Raw genomic sequence first — 27,635 nt, forward strand, 5'->3', positions numbered from 1 at the left:
TTATTTATTGATGTTATTAATTTATTACTTATTTATTTATTACATAAGAATCCATAACTGCTATTAATATACACAGGCTAAACCACTGACTCAAGCACTGGAAAAGTATTGTTTGGCCATCTAAGTAGGTTTTGAACACATAATTAATCTCATAATATATATATATATATATCCCCTACCATAATTCATAACGAATCGCCCAATCTTCTATATATATATTTTTTATAACCAACCTTCTATAATGCTATTTGAAACTAAATTGAATATCTTGTAAATTAAACTCGATATAATTAAATGAATCATGTGTGACAGTTCATGACGGAGTGTCTGAGTTTGAACTCATAATCTCTATCAATATGTATATCTTTGAATAATTGTACGGATGACTTAAAGCTAAACCATAGAATCATCTCCCCAACGATCATTAGACGACTTTAGAGATCAATTCTTGGTTCAATAATCAGTCACACAATTACATAAGCAGTGACAATTGCCCTATGAAGACTCGCTTTCGCTACGGCTCCGGTGGGTTCCTTAACCAAGCCACTGCACCAAAAACCTCATTTAATTATTACATACAGATCATCCAATTTCTGTGTCCGAATCCGAATCCGCATTGTAAGAATCGAATCACAAGTCAATAATTCAATCAGGCCTGCAGCGCCGCCGGTTTCCGATCACCACCAAGCTTTTCATCCATGGCGACTTCCATGGCGTCGTCGTCTGCGTTCTTGTACTTGTACCATCTCGCGCAGACCACGAAGTACCACAAATTCAAAACCTGAATTCCCGCAATCAGATAATACAAATAATCCAATCTCCCCTCGTTCAGATCCTCCGCCACCCAGTTCCCGCCATCTCCGGCCGCCGCCGCCGTCGTCTTGTGCACCACCGTGATCAGCAAACTGTGGAGGTAACTCGCCGCCGCCAACCCGCAGAAAAGAAACGACCCGCCGAAGCTCCTCATGTTCTCCGGGAACTGCTTGTAATAAAACTCCACCTGCCCGATAACCGCAAACGCCTCCGACAGCCCCGCCAGCGCCAGAGGCGGGACGAACCACCCACCGGACATGGCGGAGATCGCCCCCTTGTGCGGAACCACGCCAATCGTGGGGCGCGTGTGCGCCACGCGCCGCCGGTGCGTCTCCACGGCGCCGGAAACCGCCATCGTCGCGACCCCAAGGACCAGCCCAATCCCGATCCTCTGCAGCAGCGTGATCCCCTCGTCCTTCCCAGTGATCCGCCGGAGGATCGGGACGAGAAGCCGATCGTAAATCGGAATCCACAGCGTCAGGCTTATCATCGAGAACACGGAGTACGACGCCGCCGGGATCTTGAACCCGCCGCCGCCGGCGATCCGCCGGTCGGCCTGGCCGGCCTGGAAGACCAAGTATGTCTGCATTTGAGTTAGCACGAGGAAGTAGACGATTCCCGACAACCAAATCGGTATTACTCGAACGACACATTTGATCTCCTCCACCTGCTGCAGGCTGCGCCGCCGCCACGGCTCCGCCGCCGACCCGTCGGCGGCAACTCCTCCATCCTCCGCCGTCGCAATCGCCGCCTTGTTCAGACACCTGAAATCGTCGGTATATGGTAGCTTCGAATTGATCGAATCCTCCGGGATGTGGTTAAACAGAACTTCCCGCGGCTGATCCGGCAACTCCAAGTTCCGTTTTTTAAACGCGACGACGAGCGTTTGCATGACGGCGGTGAGCGGGCTGCCCTGAGGCCGGACCCGGACATAAATTCTCGAACCAACGAAAAAGAACGTGCACGATAAGAACATGAGGAACGCTGGGATGGCGAGCCCGACGGCCCAACTGATGCTCGACTGAACGTAGACGATGACGGTAAGCGACACCATCATCGCGAAGGTGAAGGTGAAGTAGTACCAGTTGAAGAAGCTGTTGATGCCGCGCTTCCCCGACTCGGTGTTCGGGTTGAATTGATCGGCGCCGAAGGCCAAATTGCACGGTCGAATCCCGCTCGCGCCGACAACCAGAAAGGCAAATCCCGTGTATAGAAAAAATAATTGACCGGCCGACGCGCCGGCGCATGTATCGCCGTCTTCCGGTCCGCATTTGGACGGATGTAGGCTTGGAAAGGCTGCGGTTAGCGTTAGCACCAGCATGCCCTGCAATAAGATACGACCGTATATATTAAGCATGAGTACAGTATGTATTAAATTTGAATTAAATAGTTCTCTCTCCATTCATATCTATCTATTCATTTATTTTTTTTTAAGAATTTTAAAAATATTAATATTATATGGAGATATAGTAAAAATAAAGGTAAAAAAACTAAATTATTCTTGTTAGTATTGTATAATATAAAGGTAACGACATTTGTGTAACAATAGTAAATTGAAAGAGTATTTGTATTATTAAAAATATAATACAGTTACTAAAATAAAAAAATAGGTAAATAATTAAGGACAGAGAGAATATTTGATTTGATATTTTATAAAAAAAATATACAAAAATATAGAATAAATTATGTAGAAATTCCAAAGGAACAAATCCATGGATTTTATTAGGCTTGTGATTTTGTTTTGAATTTTGGTAAACAAAATACTTATTTATTTTTTACTTCATTGTACTTAACATTAAAAATATTATTATATTTGTATATATTTTTTTATAAATATCATTCTATTAGCATTATAAGACACTAATTGAAGTAAATTTTTCATAATTTGTACTATGTTTTGATATAATAATTGATATTCAAAGATCAATACGCAAAAAATAAATGAAACCCTTAGAGCCGGACGGAGTTAGCAATATGTATATTTTTAAATAAATTATGAGAGTTAATGTAATTTAAAAATATTGGTGTAAAATCTTTAATTGAAATAAAAAATTTCGAATTCTAGCAAAGCAAATTTGTCGAGAAGCAAGGCACCGGGTTGAAATAGTACCATAAAGGAAGAAATAGAGGCGATGCCGAGTGTTGTGTAGCGGCCAACATAAGTATCGGAGAGGAAGGCGCCGAGCAAAGTTCCCAAATTACACGTCCCATTGAAGATGTTAACGATGTTAGTAGCCGTGATATTCTTCATATTGAACACGGAGGTGAGGTACACCAAAAGATTAGCCGATGTCCCGATCGTTCCCAATTTCTCAAACGTCTCGTTCCCTGTTCACAAATCCGTCTTTCGTTATAATTCCGTACAGAACACCCCGACATCGTAAGAACCCGAAAAAATTAAAATAAATTAAATCCAAAGTATTACCTATCACAAAAGGCATGGCTCTAATCCCTTTGTAATTGGGTTCTTGCTTTTTGCAAGAATTCGAAACCTCGTAATTCTTGTCCATGTCTAGTGCAAGATCCTCTATGGTCTCAACATCTATATCTATATCTATATATATATATACACACATACCCACACACATACATGTGGGTGTGTGAATACGTGTGTGAGTCAATTTCTAAGTGTTCTATAATTTGGGGATTCTTTATAAGTGATTGAAATGACATATTGCCAACAGTGTTGGTGTAAAAATAGGGCCACAATTATATATGGATACAACTTGCACTTGAGGACAAATTTTTTTAGCACAAAATCTTTGAACAACTTATCATTCATCTATGACTACATTTTTTTGGTTTTTCTTGAAATTATTATAATTATTATTATTTTTCTAAAAATACAACAAGAATTATGGGCTGGCGCCGAGCGCGTCGATCGATGTGCGTTTAGTCCGTGTTCGATAGATAAGGAACAAGTTTAACTAGGAAATGGTGATGGGTGCGAGTATGATCGTATTTGAGACCATTTTGGGGAGTGCATTGCGCCGTGTTAAATTTTGGTGGGATTATCTTTTGTTGCGAATTTTTTGTTTTATTATTATTATTATTCGTTGGACTATTGTATTAATCTAGTATTACCATTGTGAATTTTTTGGCTTGTAATTGCTAAAGTTGGGAATGAACTTTGTAGTATTTTTGATTGGGTTTTAAATATATTTTTATATCATTTATTTATTTTTATCGTAATATATATGTTAAACACAGAATTTTTATGTATTTTTTTTTATTTAAAATATTTTAAATTCATAATATCAAAAAATGGCCAAACTTATTACTCATTCCGTCCCACATATCATATTCACGTTGTCGTTTCTGTCCGTCCCACATTTCATGTTATTTTTCTTTACACATTTTAATCTCATTTTAAATTTTTAAATTTTTTTTTTAAATTTTAATTAAATTAATTAGTTATCTTAACCTTAATTTATAATTATATTATATTATAAGATAATTATTTTCATTAATACATTCTTAATTATCTACTAATTATACTCCTTCTAAAATATCGTGCCTACAACGTAGAGGGAGTATTTATTTAGTTTTATACTTTGATGTGATTGGTGTATAGTGTATTCAACTTGGGCAAACAAAATATAGATTGAAGTAAAACTTGTACACAATGATTAGTTAGTATTAAAGGGTTTATTGAAGTTGAATAATATATATAATATATATTAAGTGATGTGACAAATTTGTTTGATTATATACAAATTATATCAAGAAAATATATTGAATCACATAAAATAAATTATAGTATAATACTTCATCCGTTCATTTTCTAATGTCCTATTTTACATTTACACGTATTTTTAGGCAATTAGGATTTTTGTTATAAAATAACAAATTTGTCCTTAATCTTGTGTATAGAAAATGAAAGAGTAAATAATGGTAAAAGAGTAAATTTTGTGTATAAAAATAAAAAGAGGACAATAATTATTAGACATTCCAAATAGAAAAATAGAACGTTAATTTGTGAACAGAGAGAGCATGAAATATCAATTTAATTTTTTAGATGGCCTAGTAGTATGAAATAAACTTGTTGCGGATTGTTAAATTATAATGTAAATTTATTTAAATGATAATGTAACTATGTTATAGAGAATTGCAATGGTTATATACTAAATAAGTTGAAATCGAACTTAAAGAAAATAATAACAAAATAGTCAATTGTAGTTGGAGTGTCGATTTCAATCTTGACATAATTTTACATTCACACGACCAAACACAATTGTTTTGTGCCTCATATTTATTGCAAAATGATACTTCTATTTGGTGTGCTTTTCATGTTTATATATACTATAAGAAAATATCATTTTTGTAACGAAGTTTTTTCGTTCCTAAATTTATTTTTTCTGTTACTAATAAAATTAGAGACGGAATTAAAGATAGAATTACGTTAGTTACGTAAATTTTAGGAATATAATTCCGTTACAAATATAATATGGTTTTTTATAGTGCGATATACTTGCAATTATATTGTAGTCACACTCTATAATTATAATAATTAAATTAAAATTCAATAAAGTCTTCAATATATATATATTGATTTAATTGACATGAATGATAATATAGTATGTCGTCTTCAATACTTATTTTCTATATAAAATAGTAAATTTAATAATTATTTTTATTATAAAGATATCAAAATTCAAAATAAAAACACACACGTTACACTTATACGCTCACTTAATATATATATATATATATATATCCAATTATCATGCCTGTTTTAAAAAAATTGAGAAAATAAATATTAACAAATTTTAATTTTAAAAAATATTGCAAAAAGAAAAATCCAAAATACAGTATTTGACTTATGTTTATTTGACTTAAGTGTGAGAGGTCAAATCAAATATCTTATTGCAGAATCCCCAGTAAAATGATACTCGAACGCTCCCACTGTATTCTCCTTTCTATTTTTATATGTTTCACTTATTCGATAATTTTTATTTTTTTGAAACAAGTTATACATTTTAATTTTTTAAATTTATAATTTTTTTTATTTTAATTAAACTAATTAGTTCTTTTAATTTTCATATAAAATTATTTTTAAATAGAATAATTAATTTTACTAGTATATTTTTAATTATTTACTAATGATATTCCACCTAAATTTTCGTATTTACAGTAAAACTGTAGCGCGAGCTGAAGAAGTATTTTGAGATATTTTTTTTCTTAGGTATTGACAAGTCAAATTTAAATTTTACTCTCCATTATTTATTTAACAAAAACTAAACACTGATAGAGAAATATCTTCATACAATTTGAATTAGTTTCTTTTAAATAATAATAATAATAATAATATATTATTATTATTATTATTATTATTATTATTATTATTATTATGTTGGACCTATTCGAATCAGACAGCCCAATCTAGAAAATGCTCATTTTTATTTATGTTGAAGTGATAAAATTATTAGGACATGTTTAAATGTATTTTTGGAGTGCTTTGTAAATAGTGAAAATTGAATAAAAATTATATATAATGTTGTTGGTCTATAATAAATAAATAAATAAATAAACTTTGTTCTTTTTAATTTTTTTTGCATACGCTGTTTTTCACAATAATTAATATGTTATACACATTACTATTTTTATATCTTTTACGCAATTTTTTATGCCTCACATAAAAAAAAAAAAAATTATTTTTCAACACTACTAAAACAAAATAATCACATTGTACACTGTATGGAAGCAATACAAAATGCATTTGTTGGTTTTTAAAAGTCACGTGCATTGCAAATTCTAGTTTGGTTTATTTATATTACCCATAATTTCAAATAATTTTATCTGTATTTTTAATAAAAAATATATATTTTTTCACAAAATATTTTTTATAATAATAAAATTATTTATATATTAAAATAATATTATATTTCTCTAAAATAATTTTTCAATACCTAAAACAGAAGATTTCACAATTTTTTTAAAATATTAAAAAAGTATATTTGTTCCGTGTTTGCTTCTTGTTTATATAATTTTTAATATAGTTTCTATTTATTGTCACGTGTGTTTGACGAGTGAAATTTGGACTATGATTTGGTATCTCAATCATTTTGTGTCCCAGTCTTTATGATGTGTGGCTAAAGTTGATTTGAATTTGAATTTAAAATTTGAGAATAATAATAAAATAAATTTGAATAATATTTAATATAATATTTAAATAAAATTATTTTTAACAATATATTAAAGAAAAATACATATTTAATTTAATAATTTTGAATATATATATATATATTTTATGAAGAATACAAGATAAAATTCAAACTTTAATATGATATTTAAATTAAATTATTCTTACTAATATATTAAATAAAATTACATATTTAATTTAATAATTTTGTATATATATGTATGTATTTTATGAAGAATACAAGATAAAATCCAAACTTCTAAAAATATTTTGCTCTGTGTTTTAAACATCAATTTTCAATTATTATTTTAAAAAAATAATAAAAAATATAAAATATTTTATACAAAAATTAAAAAGTCAAAATAATCATTATAAAAGTAAAAAAAAATCATTACAAAAAATAATAAAAAAAATCAAATATTCAATCTAAAATAATATATTTTATATTTTTGAAACAACTTTTTATATAACACTAAAAATCATTTCTTCCAAACATACTGCGTGAACGAAACCAAAATCTACATCTCTTTAGCACATAAATATATTATAAAACACAAGTATAACTACAATTGTCATTGCATGCTTTCAGTCAAAACATCATATAATATGTTAATTGAAAGTATGTGCTTGCCCATATTTAATGTGTTGATTAGATAAATCGATGTTTATTATTACTAATCAGCACTATAACCCATCACTTTTTTATTGTCAAGTATATACTAATACTGGTATACGGCTCTTTTGGGTTGAATATTCAAAATTTTCAACAATACTTTCTCTGTCAATAATGAATGTATCAATTTTACTATTTTGAATAATTTACAATCAATATTTTTTTTTTTATCAGGTAAAATTTTATTATTATTCATTTTTTGACATTTCGTTAAACTTATACACAATTTATTATAGTAAATAATTTTATCCATCCATAATTTTATTATTCACACGTTAACAAAGAACAATTAATTTGCCACTAACTTTCCTAATTATCGTACTATTTTTTTTATCACTCATTTAACGAATTTTCTGTAATAATCACATTTAACTATTTACTTTAATATTATAATACTATTATTTTTTAGTTTTCATGTCCAATTAAATCTACATAATTTTACCGCAACGGAATTTATCAAATTCTAAGTACAAGTAAAATCCGTTGCGTAAGTTATTGGAATTTTGTTGGAATTTTGATTTAGTTCAAGTCTATGTTTTCATATTATGAATTGAGTCATAATATGTAGGTACGTGAAAATGAGGTTTTTCAGATTGTCTTTTAAAATTTTCCAAATAATTTGTAGCTTTCGTTGATAGCGATACTCAATGTTCTCTTAATCAATTGCACCTATTATGTATGTTCGTATGATGGTGTGATGAATATTTTTTATTTTTTTAAAATAAAAAATTCACAAAATTGTTAATTTTTCTGTAATTAAGCAAACACCCACCAAGACAATAATGCAAGAGTTTTTTCTTAGTGTGATAAGCTGTTTTTTAGTAGTAGTAGTAGTGTGCTCTTTCATTTGCAGATTATTTTTTGTAAAATAACTTGATTTTTCTTTATTGATTGTTTGTTACTTTTTAAATTTTCATTGTGTAGAATCATGTCGGAGAGAGTCAATGACAATGCAATAGTTGACATATGTGTTGTTTCAAATTGGTGGATTGGACATGACGACATGCTGAATTTTTGTTGGTTGTTGTCTATTTGTTTTTAGTCCTTTAACGGAATAGAATTTATGAATAACCTATCAAGTGTCGGTTGGCTAATATTTTTAGTTTTCCAGGTCTTGTTGTGCACTTGATTTTCATTATGATGGTGTCGATGTTGATGTTTAAATTTGAGTTACAATTGCAATTGCAATTGATTTAGTAATGCATTTCATATTGATTTATAGAGTCATGTAATTAATATTAACATTGAATTTTTTTTGAAATTCATATTGAGTTATAAAAGGAAGTTCACATCTATTTTCTTACTTATAGAACATTTATGTAGACATCAAATTACTCTTGATAGTTTAAAGATCAATTTTAGTTATCCAGGTTCTTTTTAGCATGAGATTATAAAATAGCTCACTCATACTTGCATTGTTCTTGTGAAACTATATGCTACTCTATATTTATAGTTTTACATTAAGTTGGGAGAAGGAAATGCAAAAGTGAAGCTGAAATGAGGTTGAATGTTAGATAGATAAGCTCTTAAGCATTTATAGAGAGTTAACATCTTCATTACAAAAATATATATTTTTTTTATGTTATGCTACGTTTGTGTTTGATTAAATTATGAATTAATCGTATTTGATGTTGTCCATGTTTAGTTTTCTAGTCTTCAGACATTCAAGTAGCCAAATAATTCTGCCAGACCAAACTGAAAAATATGAAGATAACATGGTATGTTCTGGTGCAATGTCCAAATCTGATTTGTAATATTATTTTCATTTTTCATTTTCAATTGTTGTATCGATTATCTTTAATTAATCACCATCCGGCTGCGGGTGATGCCGTCAAAACCAATGTGAATGAATTGATCGAAGTAGACATATTTTGCAATGTATTTATAAGCAATTGGGGGTAGAAATAGAAATTAAGTTTTACTTGGTTTGCAAAAATATAATCAGTAAGAATTGATTTTTAAAATATTTACATGTTGTTGATGATTTGTATTCATATTTGGACTTAGTTTGGATATGCTTAGTTTTTTTTCAATTCAAGAGGTCTTAACACTATTTAATTGTCTCATCAAACACATGTTTTACTTTGTGAAATAAAAAATATTAAAACATACTTTATTTCAACATATATATATTGATTAATAATCTGATGGATCTTGGTATTACATTCAATATAAACTATTGCCTCAATGATTCTTGAAGAAAATCTTACTAAAATATGATATAATGATGGTTGGTGATGAAGTTTACACATATATTATTAATATTAAATCAATAATGAAATAAATAATAATGAATCATACAAGATTGTCTATATTATTGTTTGATCCAACAATGAAATAAACAATCATTTTGTATATATTCTCACAATTAGCTTTCCTGATTAGAAAAAAGGCCAACAAGAATACGATCAACTCCTTTGAAAATTCAATGGTCTTAGTATATTGTAATCTTTTTACCCTTCACACATATTCATCAGAACACAAATATATCGAATCAATTAATGAAAAACATAAACAGGAATCAACACTTCAAACTTTGACTAAAATACAAGCATTAAAATATATGTAGACAATATGTTTTGATACAAGTTTAATACAACATATTAGAATGAACTATTTTTACACATTATAAACTAGTCCCAATGATTCTCGAATTATACACATTGTTATAATTCTTGAATTTTTCATGATTTACTTTATCATTTTTATTTTAATTTTTCCTTCTAAATTTCTACCATTATTTAATATTTTAAATTTGATCATTCACAACAATTATTGTTTATCCATTTACCATTGTTCAAATGTTGACTTCAAACTCAAATACTAATCATGTTGATGTAGTCATTCAATGATTAACACTCTCTTTACTTTTATCTTTTCAAATTTTGATTCGTATTATTTATATAAAAAATATATTAAAATCAAATTTTATTCAAATGATTATTTTAAAAATACATTTTTTATTTAAAAGAATATATCCCATATATATTTATATCTTATTGAACATTTATTTTTTTAATTAATTTTTTAGTTATTTCTAAACCAATTTAAAACCCTAAAAAAATTCTAAATATTTATATATTTAAACATCATCAGTTTCTCTTTGTACTATATATATAAAATATCAATTTCATTGTATACTTTTTTACTTCAAAGTATAGATTTAGTTTCATTAATTAATTATTGAAATCATTATCATAATTACGCATACATTAGTTATTTTCATGTCATAGTCTTATGCTATGTTCAGATCGAAAATTTAAATGTTTTAATTTATAAGTTATTATTCATTGATGAATTATTATTATTATTATTATTTTTAAAAATATCATATAAAATATTTATTTTTTTAAAAAAAATATTCTATTAAAATATATATTTATAATATATTCACAAATATAAATATATTCGTGCATTTATATATATAATAAATATACATAATTATATTCACCTCAACAGTGTGAAATTACACCATATCAACACATGCAACAATATCTCAATTGCAAATTAATAGATATTTTTCAACGATTACATAAATATAAAACTATTTCTATATAATTTCAATTCAAAGGCAAATGACAAAGTATCATATACCGCCTAAAAATACATTTACCTCGCACGTTGTATTCTATAAGGATTTTATATGTACTTTAAACTTGTTGATTAAATTACACGTAAGTATAAATAATTTTATATGATAGTGGCAACCAAGTCTGAGGAACTATCATCATTATTTCATAATTTTCAATAAAAAAATATTATTTTATTTTATTTTATAAAATATATATCAAATTCTTTAGAAGAATTCTAACACTTCACATCAATGTCACACAATCCATAAAAACAAATAATAATAAAATAAAAAATAAAAACCCTATGAAAAGCATTTGGGCTGAGGCCTATTATATGAGATTATTGACTAGCTCAACTTATGGACTCGAATTATAATGTGAGCCATCTGAAAAAGTCCTAGTTTTTCACTTAATTTTTTTTTTTTGCTATTTTCAAAATAATTCAAAATACTATTAAAATATTTTCAAAACACAAATAAATACATCCATATGTATTCAATTTTCATAAAACAAGAAAAAATCACTCTATTCAGCACTATATATATATATATATTTGCTGGGTATATAAATATTTATAAATCCATATAAAAGATTTGGATCCTAACCGTTATTCAAATACGGGTTGAATAAACTCCTAGATGAACATAATAACCTGCAAATTATTAGGTGAGCCCTATATGACATATATATAAAAGTGCCTACCAGATGACTGAAATTAGAAAGACATAACATTAATAGAAAGAAAAGGAAATATTAGTTAGGAGCCATACCTGACCACATACGGTTGCACCTGAGTGGTCCACCAAAGTATCACCGGCGACTTCTGGCGGCAGTCGAGTGCTCTCGCCGGCTTACTACAGCTGTGCCGTGTCCAGACGACAACTAATCATTGTACAGATGAATTTTAAATTGAGTCCTGTCCTCACAAGCTCCTACTGCAGACATGAAAGTAGATCAAATTTAAGTTCCTTCCATATGATAATGGAGAATGGCTTTTCAAACCCAAGATTTTACTGCAGGGTAAAAAAGAGTGTGGTAGTAATTAGTGTCATGAACCTGAAAAGGATGTCTCGGGGTGTCGGGAATGTCTTCATTGATGCAATAGTCGTCTTAGACAACGACTGCGAGAACTGCCCTGTGCCTGAAGGAAGAGGGGGCTTGACAAAGACCCTTTAAACCACAAACTACATTTTCCAAGATTCGATCATAATGATACCAAGGCTCTGCTTTTTGAAATTTATTTTAGTTTCTCTTTCAAAATATTACATCAAATTACTATTTAAAAACAAACACAAACCAACTGTTCAGAAATAATACTACGAAAGATTTATACATGAACCTTTGTTTTTACCTTTACTTACATCAAAGAGGCAAGAGTGGCGATCAATCGAGCATTATAACTCCATCGAGCACGGTAACTCTGATGCATAAAGGAGACAGATGAAATATGGGCTTGATTATGACAGAGATGGAGGGGGACCATAGCATAAGGATGTTTTCCACTAAGAAAGGTCATTGGAGCTTTCTGGCATCAATTTCCCAACTGAAAAAAGAAGATCCGATCAAAGACAGTTTTGTAAGTTTGGCAAAATGCAATAAAATGATGATTACATGGTAGCAACGTCAGCTCTCCATATCCACAGACAAGACACCCTTACTTGACCTTTCATATTCATGATTGACAGATTCAGCAGTTGGAGAAAAGCAATGTTTTGTGATACAGACATATCTTAGTACAATTCAAGCATTTCATATTTTTACCACAGATTCCTCAGATTCTGAAGGTATAATGAAAAGAATCATGTCTGCAAACATTGTACTCGAGCCATTATATAAAAAATGCAAAAATTCTTTGTAAATCTTACTTGCAGACACTAGTTAATGCTAATGAAAAATGGGTTTTGTTCACTCATATTTTGCACATTTCTTGGGAATGTAGCTGTAATCCTAAAACACATGTATCAGAACAAAACAAATTCTTATAGCCATCCAATTTTTTAACTGAAAATTTCTTATACGTTACAATCAAAATCAAGTGGCTCCAAAAGAGGGATGATGAAAATCAGTTTGCACCACAAGATTCGAAGCTGTTCACAGATGACTCTAGTAGCAGCAAGAATAACTATTCGAAGCATTGAAAGGTACACAAGGATATGGTAAAGACAACAGCGACCTCATAAATAAGACAACGACCCATGCCCGTCATTTTAAGGAAGAAATAACTCTTGAACATGCTCATGAAAAATCGGATATTCGCGCACAACCATCTTATGATAATCAATATTTGTTACACTAATGAAGTAATCATGCCTTAGATAATAATTACTGCATAAGAAAACCTATGTTGACATGGATTGCAATAAAACAAACCTCCCATCAATCTAAGATTACTATAGAAGGACAGTGGGCTCACCACTGACAAATCAAATGCTTTTTTCTTAATAAGCATGCACAATTAATTATGTGCTCAAGACTATTTTCTTGTTTACCTTCTCGGGAGATCTTACCGCGTTGTCATTGGGATACTTCAAGTGCGAAGCCATCAGATTTCGCAAGAAACTTCCATCGACTTAGCATAGAGTTTCATTGGCTAATGTTGACATCATAGTTATCTGATCATGAAGAAACATAATGATTAAAAGAACATATAAATCAATGTGTGTCGGGTGTGCGCTACATTATGACTCTAACAACATGGAGAGAAACCAACAATACCACAATGCAGAAAATGGTCCTCCACAATGAGGGGTTATATCAACTATGCCACCATGTGGGAAAAAGGGGCACTGTCAATGGATCCAGATTTTTCCATCAGATTTAACAGCCTAATATTCCAATTATAAATATGACATTCCTGCATAAGATGCTGCTCAACTCAAATTCTTTGATAAGCTTTCACAGAGCCACAGATTTGCAAAGGCTGCAACAGACAAATGGTTCGGCACAGTCCTTAACAAGTATTTTCACAATTTGTTTCTCTTTTCTATATTCTTCAATCTATTCATCTTTTTGTAGGAAAAGAAAAGCAACTCAAACATGTGGGAAGGCTACGTAGACTGGAGAAACAGACCTGCCCTAAGAGATCGTCATGGTGGTGCATGTGCAGCATCTTTCGTCCTTGGTTAGTATGCTACACAACCACTTTTGTTACTATGCACATGTTATCCACAAAACACTCCATTGTTCATGTGAATGAAAAGAAAGTGTACTAATTCGAGTTTTTATCTCAACTTTCTAGTTGTCGAAGTCTTGGAGAACCTAGCATACCTGGCCAATGCAAGCAACTTAGTTCTCTATCTGTCAAAGTTCATGAATTTTTCCCCATCCTCTTCGGCCAACCATGTTACGAACTTCATGGGCACTGCATTTCTTCTTGCTCTACTTGGAGGAATACTATCTGATTCCTATTTCACTACCTATTGCATTTTTCTAATAAGTGCAAGTGTCGAACTCCTGGTAAGGTTCCCACCCAAACCTTGCTACTTCATGCAATATGTTTGATAATTTTAAAACTGCTGTACATGTATAGTTTCGTAGATAACAAGGTTAGCCAAAGTAAATCTACGACTTAAAAGTACACACTAAAAAGAAACTCAATAATGATCTAAGGCTAATATAATCTCTGTATCATCAACAGCAAAATGAAAATAAGGATTAAGTTTGCACATAGGTAAATTACAGTGGCTTAACTACTAGTTAAGGGGAAAAATGTATTGACCAGAACTTTGAAATCTAGCTAAGTATGGTAAAAGTACACGTGCAAGATATAGGGATATTTTGTAAATATTGCAATTTCTGGAAGATTAGCACACCATGGAGATGCATGTACAATTACAAATCAATGAAATGAAAACTATTGCTTGTATTAATAACTAATATAAGCATCACATCAAAAAAATTATTGTGAAACTAACAACTCAGTATAGCATGGACCACTAACAAATTAAATATTAATGACACCTGAAGAAAGTTGCCCATTTGTGGGGCTTGATACCTAAATTTTTTACTGGATCTCAAGTTCACTATAACCTTTATAGGTTTAACTATTGCTATTCTCTTGGTGCTTTAGCTTAAGGACAGAAACCAAAAAATACAAAGCAGTAACTCAGTAAGACTAATTATATCCTAAATATACCAACAAAACTTGCATTCCAATAAGGAGAAGCTTTTATACCATCGAATAATATTCGATACTTGAGCTGCATACTTTATCAATACATTTGGCTGATAGAAGATCTATGACAGGGTTTATTGATTCTCACTGTGCAAGCTCACATCAGGTCATTGAGTCCTCCTGTCTGCACATCTGTAAACAGAAATATTTCGTGCCAGGAAGTGAAGACGGGAAAGGCAGCAATTCTATTTTCAGGCCTTTATTTGGTTGCACTAGGTGTTGGAGGAATAAAAGGTTCACTTCCTCCACATGGTGCCGAGCAGTTCAATGAGTATACACCACAAGGAAGGAAGCAGAGATCATCGTTCTTCAATTACTATGTGTTCTGCCTGTCCTGTGGAGCACTGATAGCTGTAACATTTGCCGTCTGGATTGAAGATAATAAGGGCTGGCAGTGGGGTTTCGGAGCAGCAACTGCAGCAATATTAGTTTCAATACCAATTTTCCTCCTTGGATCACCTGTTTATAGGATCAAAATCCCCTCTGGCAGTCCCATTACCACCATATTCAAGGTACACACTTTCAGTCGTTAAAAGCTCAGTTCCTAAACTTAAACCATTTCATCATCACCAGTGTTATTTTTTCCATGTAGGTTGTGGCAGCTGCAACTTACAAACATTGGATTTCAAGGAAGAGTGGTACTGCTATTGAGAATACGAGCACATCACCATCAACTAAAAATGAGGCCGGTGAGGATGAAAAACATTCCAATGGAAGTGCAGAAATTGTGTCACTTACCAAAGACCTCAAATTCCTCAACAAAGCATCGGAGATCACTCCATCGGCACCATGGCTTCATTGCACAGAAAAACAAGTTGAGGATGTAAAATCAGTCCTCAAGATACTTCCAATATTCATGTCAACCGTTATGCTAAATTGCTGCCTCGCCCAACTTTCTACCTTTTCAGTACAACAAGCTTCCACCATGGACACTAAATTTGGATCATTTCGAATTCCTCCAGCTTCTCTACCAGTATTTCCAGTACTCTTCATAATGATACTTGCCCCTGTCTACGACCATTTCGTGCTTCCAGTTGCCCGAAAACTGACCAATACAGAAGTGGGAATCACTCATCTAAAGAGAATCGGAACCGGACTAATTCTCTCTATCATAGCCATGGGAGTTGCAGCATTAATAGAGATGAAAAGGAAGAGGGTGGCAGTAGAATCAGGCCTTGTAAATTCAACTGAACCTCTACCAATCACTTTCCTTTGGGTGGCATTGCAATACCTCTTCCTGGGCTCAGCTGATCTTTTCAGCTTAGCAGGTATGATGGATTTCTTCTTCACTGAGGCACCCTTTAGAATGCGGTCACTAGCAACATCTCTATCCTGGACATCATTGGCAATAGGATATTATCTCAGCTCAGTACTTGTAGATATAGTCAACTGCATTAGTGGCGCCTTCCAACATAAGCCATGGCTCTATGGCAGTAACTTGAACCATTATCACCTGGAAAGATTTTACTGGTTCATGTGTGTCTTAAGTGGACTGAACTTCCTGCATTATCTCTTCTGGGCTCGGCGCTACCACTACAAAGTGTCCAGCCCTGAAAACCAGAAGGAAACTCAAGACCCAAAATAAGAGACCAGAGGTTTGAGCATTGCCACTCTCATCTATATGAAACAGTCATAACATAATTGTCCTTTTGATGGACTAGAGAGATCTGAGAACAATAAGATGTAGCTAGTCAAGTACACCATACTATCTTGAGTATCATACACATAGCAAATAGCTTATTCTATGCATTCTATGTCATTTCTATGAGTGAAAATCATTATCGAAAATTTTTATTGTAGTGCATCATATCAACCATATATAAAATCCAATTTACTAAATATCATATACCAAACAAGTGCCAAATAAACATACATAACAGCAAGAATTCCAGTTTCAAATAAATGCTAACTGTTGGAACACAAAAGGGAAGAAGAGAAAAACAAAATAACAAGAAACGAGAATTTAATGTAGCTCGGTCTCTCGGTCTCACAACATACCTACATTCACGATAAAATTGCAAAACCATCTTCACAACATCTCACCCATCTCAATTTCACTTACTCTGGTTACTAAGAAAAAAGCTTGTTGTCATGTCACCCAAAGGGGTTAATTTATAGTAGCCACTACCCCTACCTTTTTATCTATTCCATGGGAAGTTACGCAACACTAACGGTTAGTACATATCAGAAATCTGAAACTCTTTAAGTATTCCAAATTCATAAATCACTACAGATGCTTGTTGTAAATGAATCAATAATCATTCGTAGCATACTATGCATGCAATCCAACAACAACTACAGAAAATTCATCCCAAAATTCACTAATTATAATATTGAAATTCCACTTCACTGATCGCGAAAGTCCACATACGAACATTTCCATTACCAATTTACCACCACACTAAATTGTAACTAAAACACGCAAACATAGTACGGTAATTCAATTCCATCATTCAAACAGGAAACAACGATCGATAGCCTTCTCAAAATTTAAAGTAATAAAACAAGTAAATCATCCTTACCGTCCGCGCTCTGAAACAACATTTGAATGAATTTTTCGACCCTTCACATTCTGGATCTTGGCTCTTTAAAGTTTCTAGATAAAAACTAAATTAGATTAATTTTTAACAAGGGGATGTAGCTCAGATGGTAGAGCGCTCGCTTAGCATGCGAGAGGTACGGGGATCGATACCCCGCATCTCCATATGCAAGTTTTTTCTTCAAATTTTGTTTCCATTTTCGATCCATACATGAAGTTCTATGTTTTTCAATTGTGATAAATCGATAAGCTATGATGTATGAACACACATCGTTGATTATCATTATAAATCTAACAGAGAAAGAAGCATGTACTTAATTTTCCACCAAAAGTCCTGCTATTCGTTCTCCTGCAATCTTCCCAACACAATCGACCCAACGAACAGCGCTACTGCCCCAGCCGCGAGCAGCCCGGCGATTAGAAACTGCGCCGCCACCAGCGCCGGCGAGTCATCCGGAATCACCACGATGACGGCCACCGCGGCCACCAGCGCCGGGAGGGAAGCGGAGGCCAAGGCGGAAGGCGAGGAGCCAGCTGTCTTCTCAAGCAAGCTGAGGAGTCCGAGGTCCTCCGCCTTCGACAGAAGCCCTAATTTCTCGATGGACGATAGAGTGACTCCCAAATCCTCCGCCTTCGACAGCAGGCCGGACTTCTCGACGGTGCTCAGCACCTTCCGCTTCTCCAGATTCTTGAACACGTCGACTTCCTGGTCTTCGCTGCCCTCGTAGAAGATCCCGGGGCCGTACCAATCCTTTTTCCAGCTCGGATCGTACTTGTTCACCTGGCAACACGAATGCAATCGAATTTTTTACATTCAAACACGAATTCTTCACCTCAATTGCACAGGTTGCAATCCTACGGGCGTAGTCGTCTCTTATTAGATCCAAAAACTAAAACCCTAACAATTGGCAGAGTACCTTCTTCCTTGGCGCCATGGCTGAGAATCTGGGGGCATAACTGCAATTGAAGCGTCGCCTGGAGGACGAGACCTCTTCAATTGCTTTCAGGTAGCTGCCGGCGCTTGTTGTTGCCACCGCCATGGGAATTTAGCTTTCAGAGATTCGAATTTTTGCAGAGTTTGAAGCTTCTGTACGGTGGAAATGTCTCTCTATTCTTTTAGAAAACTGCGGAACTTTTATTATTATGTTTTTATATTTTCTTTTTTACCCCAAGAAAATCGTCAAATTCGCCAATGAGGCGGCAGCTTATCCTATCACAAGACGCTGAGCTGGAGGAGGCGCAAAAATTACTAAATTACCCTTTCCATTTATATATATATATTTTACAATACAATTTAGATATGATATTAAATTTTTTCGCAAAGTGTAAAAGAATATGTATTTCTTTTATGTTTTTTTTTTTTTTTTTTTTTGACATGAAATATTGTTATTTTGGAGTGCGGTAAACCTATAAACTAAATTTGATAGTATATATATTTTTTAATAACATAAAAGTGCGCATTTGTCCCCGGCTGAACCTAATACTTGATGGTCATAATTCTAACCTCTACATCATCAGACCATACCTTATGCGAGGAATCAAATACTACCTCCGTCTCACATATCGTGTCAGCTACACTGTAGACACAGCTACACTGTAGACACGGTATTTTAGGAGGGATGTAATTAGTAGATAATTAAGAATGTATTAGTGAAAATAATTATCCTATGATATAAATAATTATAAATTAAGATTAAGATAACTAATTAGTTTAATTAAAATTTAAAAAAAAAATTAAAAAATTTAAAATGACATTAAAGTGTGTAATAATTTTCCAAGAGGGAGGTAGTAATATTTTTGAATGTATAAGATATGAGGTTTTAATTAGTTTATTTCAAAATTTGAATTTGTTTAATTTATGGTTTAAATTAATTAATTAATTTTTTTTTTTTATTCAGTGTGTATAGTTCAATAATATATACGGTGTGCTTCTTTTAAATAAAAACTCTAGTTTCTATTATTTTGAACTATGTGTTTTTTCAAAAAAAAACATCTCATCATACATTATTTTAATATTAAATTCAAACCAATTTTTTTTCAAACTTATAAAACAAAAAACCCATAATTTTGACTCGATATGAAAATTAAAAAATAATAATATTTTAATATTAAAATAGATAGGTAAAAACCAAGGTGATTGTATTATATAAAATTTATTTTAGAGTAATAAATAATGGAAGAAATAAAAAAAAAATAGTGTCATAATTGATTATTTTTATTAAAATATGAATAATAAAATTGTAAATAGATGAATTATTTATTACAAACAAATAATAATAAAAAATTGAATACTCAATCTAAATTTATTCTCAAATTCAAAAGGTTAAAATATAAAATGTCAATTTTTCGTACATAAGGTGGCTAGACATTCTCATTTAAGCGCTAAAACCATTATATTCATATTTATTTGAATTTTATGACACGATGAATTTACAACAAATTTTTTACAAGTAGCTAGATTATAAAGCGTCAATTACTTTAATTACATGCATCCACAACGACGACAACAAGAAGTTATGTAACGATAAAGCGAAAATTTCTTTTGATGGGATGGATGGGTGATGAGAGAGTCGTATCTCGTGGGAGAGAAACTTTTTGATCGCATTTTCTCAATAGGCACGGTGGGTTTTTCCCGATGCTCACGTCTTTGTTTCCGCTGATGTTGTTGTTGTTGCTCCAATTGTTGTTTTTTCTTAGGAATAGTGACACAATAAATTTGATCGTCTTCAAATTGTCCGCTGGCTTCCTCAAGGTCTGCATCGTTTGGAATATCGAATGTCTCCTCGAAGCTTATGTATTTGTGCTCGCTTACTTGCCTGTCGCCTCGCACCACTAAATATCCGTACTTGTCCATGTGTATCGTTATGTTATTTGTTTCGAATCCTTGAATCATGTGTATATACGTTAAGCTTTGGAAAATAGCAATATTAGTACATATGTATATATGTGTGACAAATTATTTTGGGAAGTAAGAATTGTATAAATACCGTAGAATGTAACTTTGTATATGTGATAAATGTCATTTTAAGGTATAGTATTACAAAAAATTCAAGCTCTATTACATAGTTATTATTATTACTCCCTCCGCCCCGTAACAAAATATCTATTTTTTTATTTTAATCTTTCCCATAATAAAGTATCAATTTTCTTTTTTTTTTAGTAATGGTACTATCTACCTAACATTACAAATACCCTTACAACTTACAATATATTACACAAATGTCATTACCTTTATATCACACCATACTAATAAGGTTATTTAGTCATTTCTACTTTATTCATACTATATCCTAATATAATACTAATATTTCTAAAATTATGTGAAAAAACAAATGAATACCTAATTATGGGACGAAGGGAGTATTTTTTGTTTTAAAAAAACTTTTAGTACTATTTTTATCAACAACAATATCTTAAAAATAATACCCTCCTTGTCCCAAATCAAACGAGTCTTTTGGAGTTTTGTAATAAAGTAAGAAATAATAGTATTTTGTCGGTCAGTGGAAGCGTGTAGAATTTTTGATATTTTTGCCCCACGACTTTACATATGAAGTAATTGTATTAATAATGATATGTTTGTAATGTAAGTAAAATTTAAGGGTATTTTGATATTAGGGTAAGATTATTTTTTCTAAAATAGAAAACAAAATATTTTGAAATGAGATAAACGAAAATAGTAAAAAAAATAATTTAAATTAGAACAAAGAAAGTATTACATCAAAATATCAAAACTTTTACTATTATCAAATTTTTTCAAGACTACAATAAACCCGTTAATTACAATCTAACTGGAGCACAAGTTTTACAAGAAACATATATATATATATATATGAGGGGTGAAGATGAGAAAATATTACTATTTTTATTTTTGTAAATTAGGTGGTTAAAATACGAATTAAAAAATATAAATGATAAAAATGATACTTGATTGTATGTAAAATGTTAACTTTGCATTATTTTTTTTCTTGATATTATAGTATTAATGTAAATCAACTCACCGGGAAGAGTTAAATACAAGTAGTGAAATTGAGAATCATCCTTCCATCCATGAGGAGGGTTAATGTGTATGAACACGATGCTCGAGTTTTTCCTATCGAGCACTCCTTTATGTCTACTTGTTGTCGCCATTGATGAATATCTTCGGAAAATTATCTTCTTTTGCTATACCTAGAAAGAAAATTGAACTTTGGAAGAAATGAATGACATTCATTTGTTGTATCCTCGGTATATATGTTCAAATTTTCATTGTTAAACAAAAAAAGTTAGTTGATCTATTTAATTAATTTGTGCAATGTCTTTCATTGGAAGAGAGAAAATCTACACTTTTGCAACTAGGGATCAATTCTTTTTTCACCCTTTAGGGTTTTGTTTTACTTTGTATTGAAGATGGCCTTTTAGGACAAAGAAAAGAACAAGTTCTTAACTTCAAAAAGATTTTTCTTCTTACAAAAGCATTGTGGAAATTGCCCACCTTTTGAACTAAATAAAAAGCGGTTTCTATTGTAATTTTCTTCTTACTTTTTTTTTTTTTTTTTTTTTGTGGAGATTGAGATAATTTAGTAAAAATATTAAGTTATCAATGGCATCGACAAATGGAGGTAGACATCGTTTGGATAAGAAAAACTCGAGTTTGTTGTTCATGCAAATGACCCCTCCTCATGGATGGAAGGAGGATTCGCACTTTCACTATTTGCGTATAACTCTTCCCGGTAACATACATAACCAATACATATATCTATATCTATATATACATACATGTTTATAATTCTTATCTAATGAAATCTATATTTAATCTAATTTTACTCTTGAATCCAAAGGATTTAAAACAAATAATGTCACTATACACATGGACAAGTATGGTCATCTGGTGGTTCGTGGAGATAGACAAATAAGTGAGCACAAGTACATAAGCTTCGAAGAGACATTCGATGTTCCAAAAAATGGTGATCTCGAAAATGCTAGTGGAGTGTTCGAAAATGATCAAGTTTATTGCATCACTATTCCGAAGAAACAACAACAACAACAACAACAAAACGGGCGCAAAAAGGAAGAAAAAAAGAAACAAAGAGATGTTCATCCCAACCCATATGATCAAACTCAAAACAAATCATTCTTCAAGAACAAGCTTGCTACTTTCATCATTGTTCTTCCAATTCTTGCTCTAGTTGTGGGTTTAATTCTCAAATTTAGCCATGAATAATTTTTAAAATATATTTTTATATATGTATGTATTTCTAATTATTATATCCTCAATCGATCCAATGAACAATAACCCACAATTTCATCTTAACCACACAATATATTCTCTAATTTGATACAAACCAATAAAATAAAGAACAAACATATTGTGAGGTGCTAAGCTTTTCTTCGGACAGATAAAAATGGTTTCCCACCAAAATCATGTATAAATAATATTTGTATCATTCTTAATCATCTCTTAATGCTTGAAACCTCATCTGGATACAGATGATCATAATGCCAAACTTTTGTATAAAGTAAAAATATAAAATAAAATAATAATAAAACAATTAAATAAATAAATGGATGCCATAAATAGGATAGCTTGGTTTGTTGCTGTCGTCTTCACCATATGCTCCTGCAATGCTAACCCTAACCCTAACTCTAACCCTAATTACGACGTCGTTTGGAGGCGGCGCGCCGAAGAAGCCAAACGGCGCGCTCTCGAGGCGTACGAGCCGAATCCCCTTTCAGTCGTCGAACATCTCAACAAGAAAGTCCACATGTAATAAACAATTCAATCATCAATCCAAATCAAATTTACGTATGTAATCCGAATAATTTCCTTAATTTTCGAAAAGTTTGACGTAGGTCGATCCGCGGCGGCAACACCACCACCACCACCACCACGACACGGCGCAGCTTAAAGGGCAAGCCACCCGGCGGCGGCGGCGGCTGCGAGGCCACAAATCCGATCGACCAATGCTGGCGGTGCCAACCAAATTGGGCGCAGAACCGCCGCCGGCTCGCCGACTGCGGGCTAGGGTTCGGCCGGCGCGCCACCGGCGGGAAGGCCGGAAAAATCTACGTGGTGACCGATCCCTCCGACGCCGACATGGTGAACCCTAAAATCGGCACTCTCCGGCACGCCGTGATCCAGCTGGAGCCGCTGTGGATCGTCTTTGCCCGGAGCATGGTGATCAGGCTGTCGGAGGAGCTGATCATGACCAGCGACAAGACGATCGACGGCCGCGGCGCGCAGATCCACATAACAAACGGCGCCGGGCTGACGCTGCAGCACATCCACAACGTGATCATACATAATATCCGATTGCACGACATTAAGGTCGGGCAGGGCGGGATGATTAGGGACTCGACGTCGCACTTCGGCCTCCGGACGAGGAGCGACGGCGACGGCATCTCCGTTTTCGGGTCCACCGACGTATGGATCGACCACGTGTCACTCTCCAATTGCGCCGACGGACTGATCGACGTTATCGAGGGCTCCACCGCCGTCACCATTTCGAATTGTCACTTCACTCATCATAACGATGTAAGTGCAGTTGCTATTTATTATTTTAGTTTTTTAATAGGAGGTATCGCAAATTAGTTTTATAAGTAGAAATTTTCATAATTTTAGTGATTTGGTGCCGAAAATGTACCCGTGTGGCTCGCCGGAGGATACGTGTTCCCCACGTGAACGATATTTAGCGAACACGTGTCATCCGGTGAGCCACGCAGGTGCCACGTAGGTATATCCGGCATCGGAGGACTAAAAGTGCGAAAAATTTCTACTTGCTGAACTAATTTACGACAGATTCCGGGACTAAAATGATAAAAGAGTTCAGCTGCTAGATTAAAAAATCAATTTACCCTTTTATTAATACATCTATGTTAAATTTTTTCTTTTTTTAATGTATTTTTATATCTTGGCAAGTTTTTATAGAATATATATATTTTTTATGAAATAATCTCTTCGTCGTTCAAATTTATTTTTACTTTTTCTTTTTTTTATTGTCATCCAAATTTATTTTCGTTTATTTTTTAGTAAAAAAATACCGCTTTTTCTGTTTTTTATTTACCCAAAAAAATACAAATTTCTATTTTTACATATTTTTCTTAAAAATCTGTACCCGGTCAAATGAATATATAATTGAATGACGGAGGGAGTATTGAGTTCGAATTACTATTCAGATAAAAGTTATCGTATTTCATTATTTTTTTTTTTTTTGTGTTGAAGGTTATAGGACAAGTGTTTTTGACATTTATAGAGGTTTACAATATGCCTTTAGCCTATTTACAGGACTAAATTTGCAATTTTTTTTCATAGATGTATTGTAAAATGAAAACCCGTTACATGTAGGTGTTATTGTTCGGGGCGAGTGACACCTACTCGGCCGACAAGATAATGCAAGTGACCCTCGCCTTTAATCACTTCGGCAAAGGGTTGATACAAAGGATGCCTCGATTGCGATGGGGTTACGTGCACATAGTGAATAACGACTACACGATGTGGGAGATGTACGCGATCGGGGGAAGCCAACAACCCACCATTCTTAGTCAAGGAAATCGCTTCTACGCCCCCCAAAATCCATTTGCCAAAGAGGTAAGCTATAAACGATTATCTCATCTAAAAATTATATTTTCTACATAAAAGAATCAATCTATTTTTACAACATATAATTTGATAAATCCATTAAAGTAAACATTCCTTTTAGGAAGAGATTACTACAGGATAAATTGTTGCCATTCCTTATGCATTTGAATGCATGTGGCAATTCCAGCACGGCCCGATTTCAAATCGGACCTAAAAAATTAAGTTCATACAATCGAAACTTTACTATCAAACTATATCTTAATTTTTGGCTGTATTTCATTAGTTCATATATATATATATTAAATTTTAAATATTAATATTAATAAACCGGGCCGGTCAGGTACATCCGACCTTCATGGTCGGACACGGCCCAGTTCATTAGCATGTCGAACTACCATAGCTCGGAAAATTTCAGGCCTATTTTGGAGGCCAAAACAGGATTATTCTGTTTCTTTTTTTTTTTTTTTTTTTTTTTGTGTTAAGTTCGGATAGAATTTTCAGATCATCCATACTTTTGTCAGCTCTAATTTTCTGTATATATCCCTAGATTACGAAAAGAGAGTACACGCCGGAGAGTGTATGGAAAAGTTGGGTGTGGAAATCGGAGGGCGATCTTTTGATGAACGGGGCATTCTTCGTGCCATCGGGAGATCCTAATCACAAGTTCCCGATGGAACCCGCGACGATCGGGCCGAGAGGAGGTGAAATGGCGAGTAGGCTCTCGCAATACGCAGGGCCTCTTACATGCTTCGAGAACAAGCCATGTTGACAATATATGTTTATGTATATGTGTATGTATATGTATTTTTTATGTATGTGTGTATAGTTCATGTACAAATTATTTAGTAGAGAAAGTTCAAATGCATGCTCGTGATCGATTTTATGCCGAGGTTTAGCATTGACTTGTAATGTTTTGTACAAATATTGATTTTGTGTGTATGGTGATCGATGATGGTGATTAATATATTCTTGTTACTTTTAATGGCTTATAGAAAGGTACATGTTGTTTTTATTCCACCGTAGTTTTATTTAATATTTTATAAGAAAAAATAATACTTATTCCCTCCATTGAAAGGTTATCATTTTCGAATATTACCTTATTGTATTACATACATAAAATAATAAATATTCTTTCAACTTACAATATATTAGATAAAGGTTATTATTTTTATATTATACCGTACTAATAGGGATATTTTTGTGAATGTTAAAAAATTTACATGAAAAAATAAATGTCACCCTTCCAATAGGACGGAGAGAGTATATATATATATTTGAAAATAAAGAAACTTGCAAAATGAACATGTGTGTTTGTTTGGGAGACTTTTCCGAACTTCCACTATTCATCCAAATTTTCTCTTAAAAAAACATCAAATCAAATACCTATTTTTTTTTCTATTATATTAAAAATCAATTTTACTTTCAAAACATCACATCAACACCTATTTATATCACATCATACAACTATTTAAATTCAAATATTTTACTATTCAAATCTCAACTCAAAATCCAAACCCCCAAACAAATTTAAGTTGAATTATTATTTTTTTTTTTTTTGTAGTTTTAACTATTATCAATAGGCCAATTTAATTGGGGATAAATATAATTTTAGTCCCGGATGTTGGAGACTTTAGTTCTTTAAATAAAATTTGAATATAAATAATTTTGGGAAAAAATCAAAATTAGTCCCAATTCAATTAAAAATTATCAATTTTGATCCCAATATAAAAGAATTGTCAATTTTAGTTATATTAGAACAAATTTTAATCACTTTCTGTCCCATCGTCGAAAATTTAACGAAAAATGCTGATGTGATGCAACGGAGCACACGTGGATGCTGACTGGACCACTAATTCACCCTCCTCTTCATTCCGGCTCCCTCCCGCCGTCGCTGCACTTCCATGGAAATCTAGCCCTTGCCCTTCTCAGAAGAATGCCCTGTCTTCTTCTCAATTCGACTCAATTAATATTACTTTACAGGCTTCCCAACTAATACAATATATACATATGTTTACATAAACTATATACTTTATAATGTGTTCTATCCATTAAAAAATAATAATAATAATTCAATATAAAATATTATTTTTTATATTACTAATATATTTTTTTATACTAACACATCCATTATATATATATTTTTTATAATATTTTCGAAAAATCGAAA

General features: G+C 32.4%; 6 protein-coding genes and 1 non-coding gene across 7 annotated transcripts; 4 read left to right on the forward strand and 3 right to left on the reverse strand.

Annotated features, from left to right (window-relative positions):
- Positions 1-433: 433 nt before the first annotated feature.
- Positions 434-11,995, reverse strand: LOC127252862 (protein NRT1/ PTR FAMILY 2.9-like). Its single transcript, XM_051277212.1, has 4 exons — positions 11,971-11,995; positions 3,239-3,367; positions 2,924-3,141; positions 434-2,137 (listed from the first exon to the last, which is right to left on the reverse strand). Exons 1-4 carry the CDS (start codon positions 11,978-11,980, stop codon positions 650-652), a joined length of 1,845 nt encoding a protein of 614 aa, XP_051133169.1. The 5' UTR covers positions 11,981-11,995; the 3' UTR covers positions 434-649.
- A 1,888-nt stretch (positions 11,996-13,883) lies between these two features.
- On the forward strand, positions 13,884-17,179 carry LOC127252863 (protein NRT1/ PTR FAMILY 4.6-like). Its single transcript, XM_051277214.1, has 5 exons — positions 13,884-14,136; positions 14,216-14,321; positions 14,439-14,656; positions 15,446-15,886; positions 15,967-17,179. The coding sequence occupies exons 1-5, from the start codon at positions 14,134-14,136 to the stop codon at positions 16,957-16,959; spliced, it is 1,761 nt and encodes a 586-aa protein (XP_051133171.1). The 5' UTR covers positions 13,884-14,133; the 3' UTR covers positions 16,960-17,179.
- An 826-nt stretch (positions 17,180-18,005) lies between these two features.
- TRNAA-AGC (transfer RNA alanine (anticodon AGC)) lies at positions 18,006-18,078 on the forward strand. The gene has a single exon. It is a non-coding gene; the product is annotated as a tRNA-Ala (tRNA).
- Positions 18,079-18,171: 93 nt separating this feature from the next.
- On the reverse strand, positions 18,172-19,045 carry LOC127252864 (uncharacterized). Its single transcript, XM_051277215.1, has 2 exons — positions 18,831-19,045; positions 18,172-18,694 (listed from the first exon to the last, which is right to left on the reverse strand). The coding sequence occupies exons 1-2, from the start codon at positions 18,951-18,953 to the stop codon at positions 18,251-18,253; spliced, it is 567 nt and encodes a 188-aa protein (XP_051133172.1). The 5' UTR covers positions 18,954-19,045; the 3' UTR covers positions 18,172-18,250.
- A 1,228-nt stretch (positions 19,046-20,273) lies between these two features.
- LOC127253028 (uncharacterized) lies at positions 20,274-22,146 on the reverse strand. Its single transcript, XM_051277438.1, has 2 exons — positions 21,912-22,146; positions 20,274-20,796 (listed from the first exon to the last, which is right to left on the reverse strand). The coding sequence occupies exons 1-2, from the start codon at positions 22,039-22,041 to the stop codon at positions 20,396-20,398; spliced, it is 531 nt and encodes a 176-aa protein (XP_051133395.1). The 5' UTR covers positions 22,042-22,146; the 3' UTR covers positions 20,274-20,395.
- Positions 22,147-22,459: 313 nt separating this feature from the next.
- Positions 22,460-23,343, forward strand: LOC127252981 (uncharacterized). Its single transcript, XM_051277377.1, has 2 exons — positions 22,460-22,622; positions 22,731-23,343. The coding sequence occupies exons 1-2, from the start codon at positions 22,493-22,495 to the stop codon at positions 23,111-23,113; spliced, it is 513 nt and encodes a 170-aa protein (XP_051133334.1). The 5' UTR covers positions 22,460-22,492; the 3' UTR covers positions 23,114-23,343.
- A 110-nt stretch (positions 23,344-23,453) lies between these two features.
- On the forward strand, positions 23,454-26,237 carry LOC127252969 (pectate lyase-like). Its single transcript, XM_051277353.1, has 4 exons — positions 23,454-23,656; positions 23,743-24,424; positions 25,235-25,477; positions 26,016-26,237. Exons 1-4 carry the CDS (start codon positions 23,454-23,456, stop codon positions 26,235-26,237), a joined length of 1,350 nt encoding a protein of 449 aa, XP_051133310.1.
- Positions 26,238-27,635: the final 1,398 nt, after the last annotated feature.

This window comes from Andrographis paniculata, unplaced genomic scaffold (genome assembly GCF_009805555.1).
Source record: "Andrographis paniculata isolate CXL003 unplaced genomic scaffold, ASM980555v1 Contig49END, whole genome shotgun sequence".
Classification (NCBI taxonomy): Eukaryota; Viridiplantae; Streptophyta; class Magnoliopsida; order Lamiales; family Acanthaceae; genus Andrographis; species Andrographis paniculata.

What these genes read in the sequence shown, in the direction of transcription:
- LOC127253028 (XM_051277438.1), bottom strand. Translation starts at nt 22,041, where the DNA reads ATGGCGACAACAAGTAGACATAAAGGAGTGCTCGATAGGAAAAACTCG. An exon ending in CTTGTATTTAACTCTTCCCG is followed by an intron (nt 20,797 to 21,911) that starts GTGAGTTGATTT and finishes ACATGATTCAAG; the next exon opens with GATTCGAAACAAATAACATA.
- LOC127252981 (XM_051277377.1), top strand. Translation starts at nt 22,493, where the DNA reads ATGGCATCGACAAATGGAGGTAGACATCGTTTGGATAAGAAAAACTCG. An exon ending in TTTGCGTATAACTCTTCCCG is followed by an intron (nt 22,623 to 22,730) that starts GTAACATACATA and finishes TTGAATCCAAAG; the next exon opens with GATTTAAAACAAATAATGTC.
- LOC127252862 (XM_051277212.1), bottom strand. An exon ending in AGCCATGCCTTTTGTGATAG is followed by an intron (nt 3,142 to 3,238) that starts GTAATACTTTGG and finishes ATTTGTGAACAG; the next exon opens with GGAACGAGACGTTTGAGAAA. An exon ending in CCTCTATTTCTTCCTTTATG is followed by an intron (nt 2,138 to 2,923) that starts GTACTATTTCAA and finishes ATCTTATTGCAG; the next exon opens with GGCATGCTGGTGCTAACGCT.
- LOC127252863 (XM_051277214.1), top strand. An exon ending in GTGCAAGTGTCGAACTCCTG is followed by an intron (nt 14,657 to 15,445) that starts GTAAGGTTCCCA and finishes GATCTATGACAG; the next exon opens with GGTTTATTGATTCTCACTGT. An exon ending in CCATTACCACCATATTCAAG is followed by an intron (nt 15,887 to 15,966) that starts GTACACACTTTC and finishes TTTTCCATGTAG; the next exon opens with GTTGTGGCAGCTGCAACTTA.
- LOC127252969 (XM_051277353.1), top strand. Translation starts at nt 23,454, where the DNA reads ATGGATGCCATAAATAGGATAGCTTGGTTTGTTGCTGTCGTCTTCACC. An exon ending in CTCAACAAGAAAGTCCACAT is followed by an intron (nt 23,657 to 23,742) that starts GTAATAAACAAT and finishes AGTTTGACGTAG; the next exon opens with GTCGATCCGCGGCGGCAACA. An exon ending in ACTTCACTCATCATAACGAT is followed by an intron (nt 24,425 to 25,234) that starts GTAAGTGCAGTT and finishes CGTTACATGTAG; the next exon opens with GTGTTATTGTTCGGGGCGAG.
- LOC127252864 (XM_051277215.1), bottom strand. Translation starts at nt 18,953, where the DNA reads ATGGCGGTGGCAACAACAAGCGCCGGCAGCTACCTGAAAGCAATTGAA. An exon ending in CCATGGCGCCAAGGAAGAAG is followed by an intron (nt 18,695 to 18,830) that starts GTACTCTGCCAA and finishes TCGTGTTGCCAG; the next exon opens with GTGAACAAGTACGATCCGAG.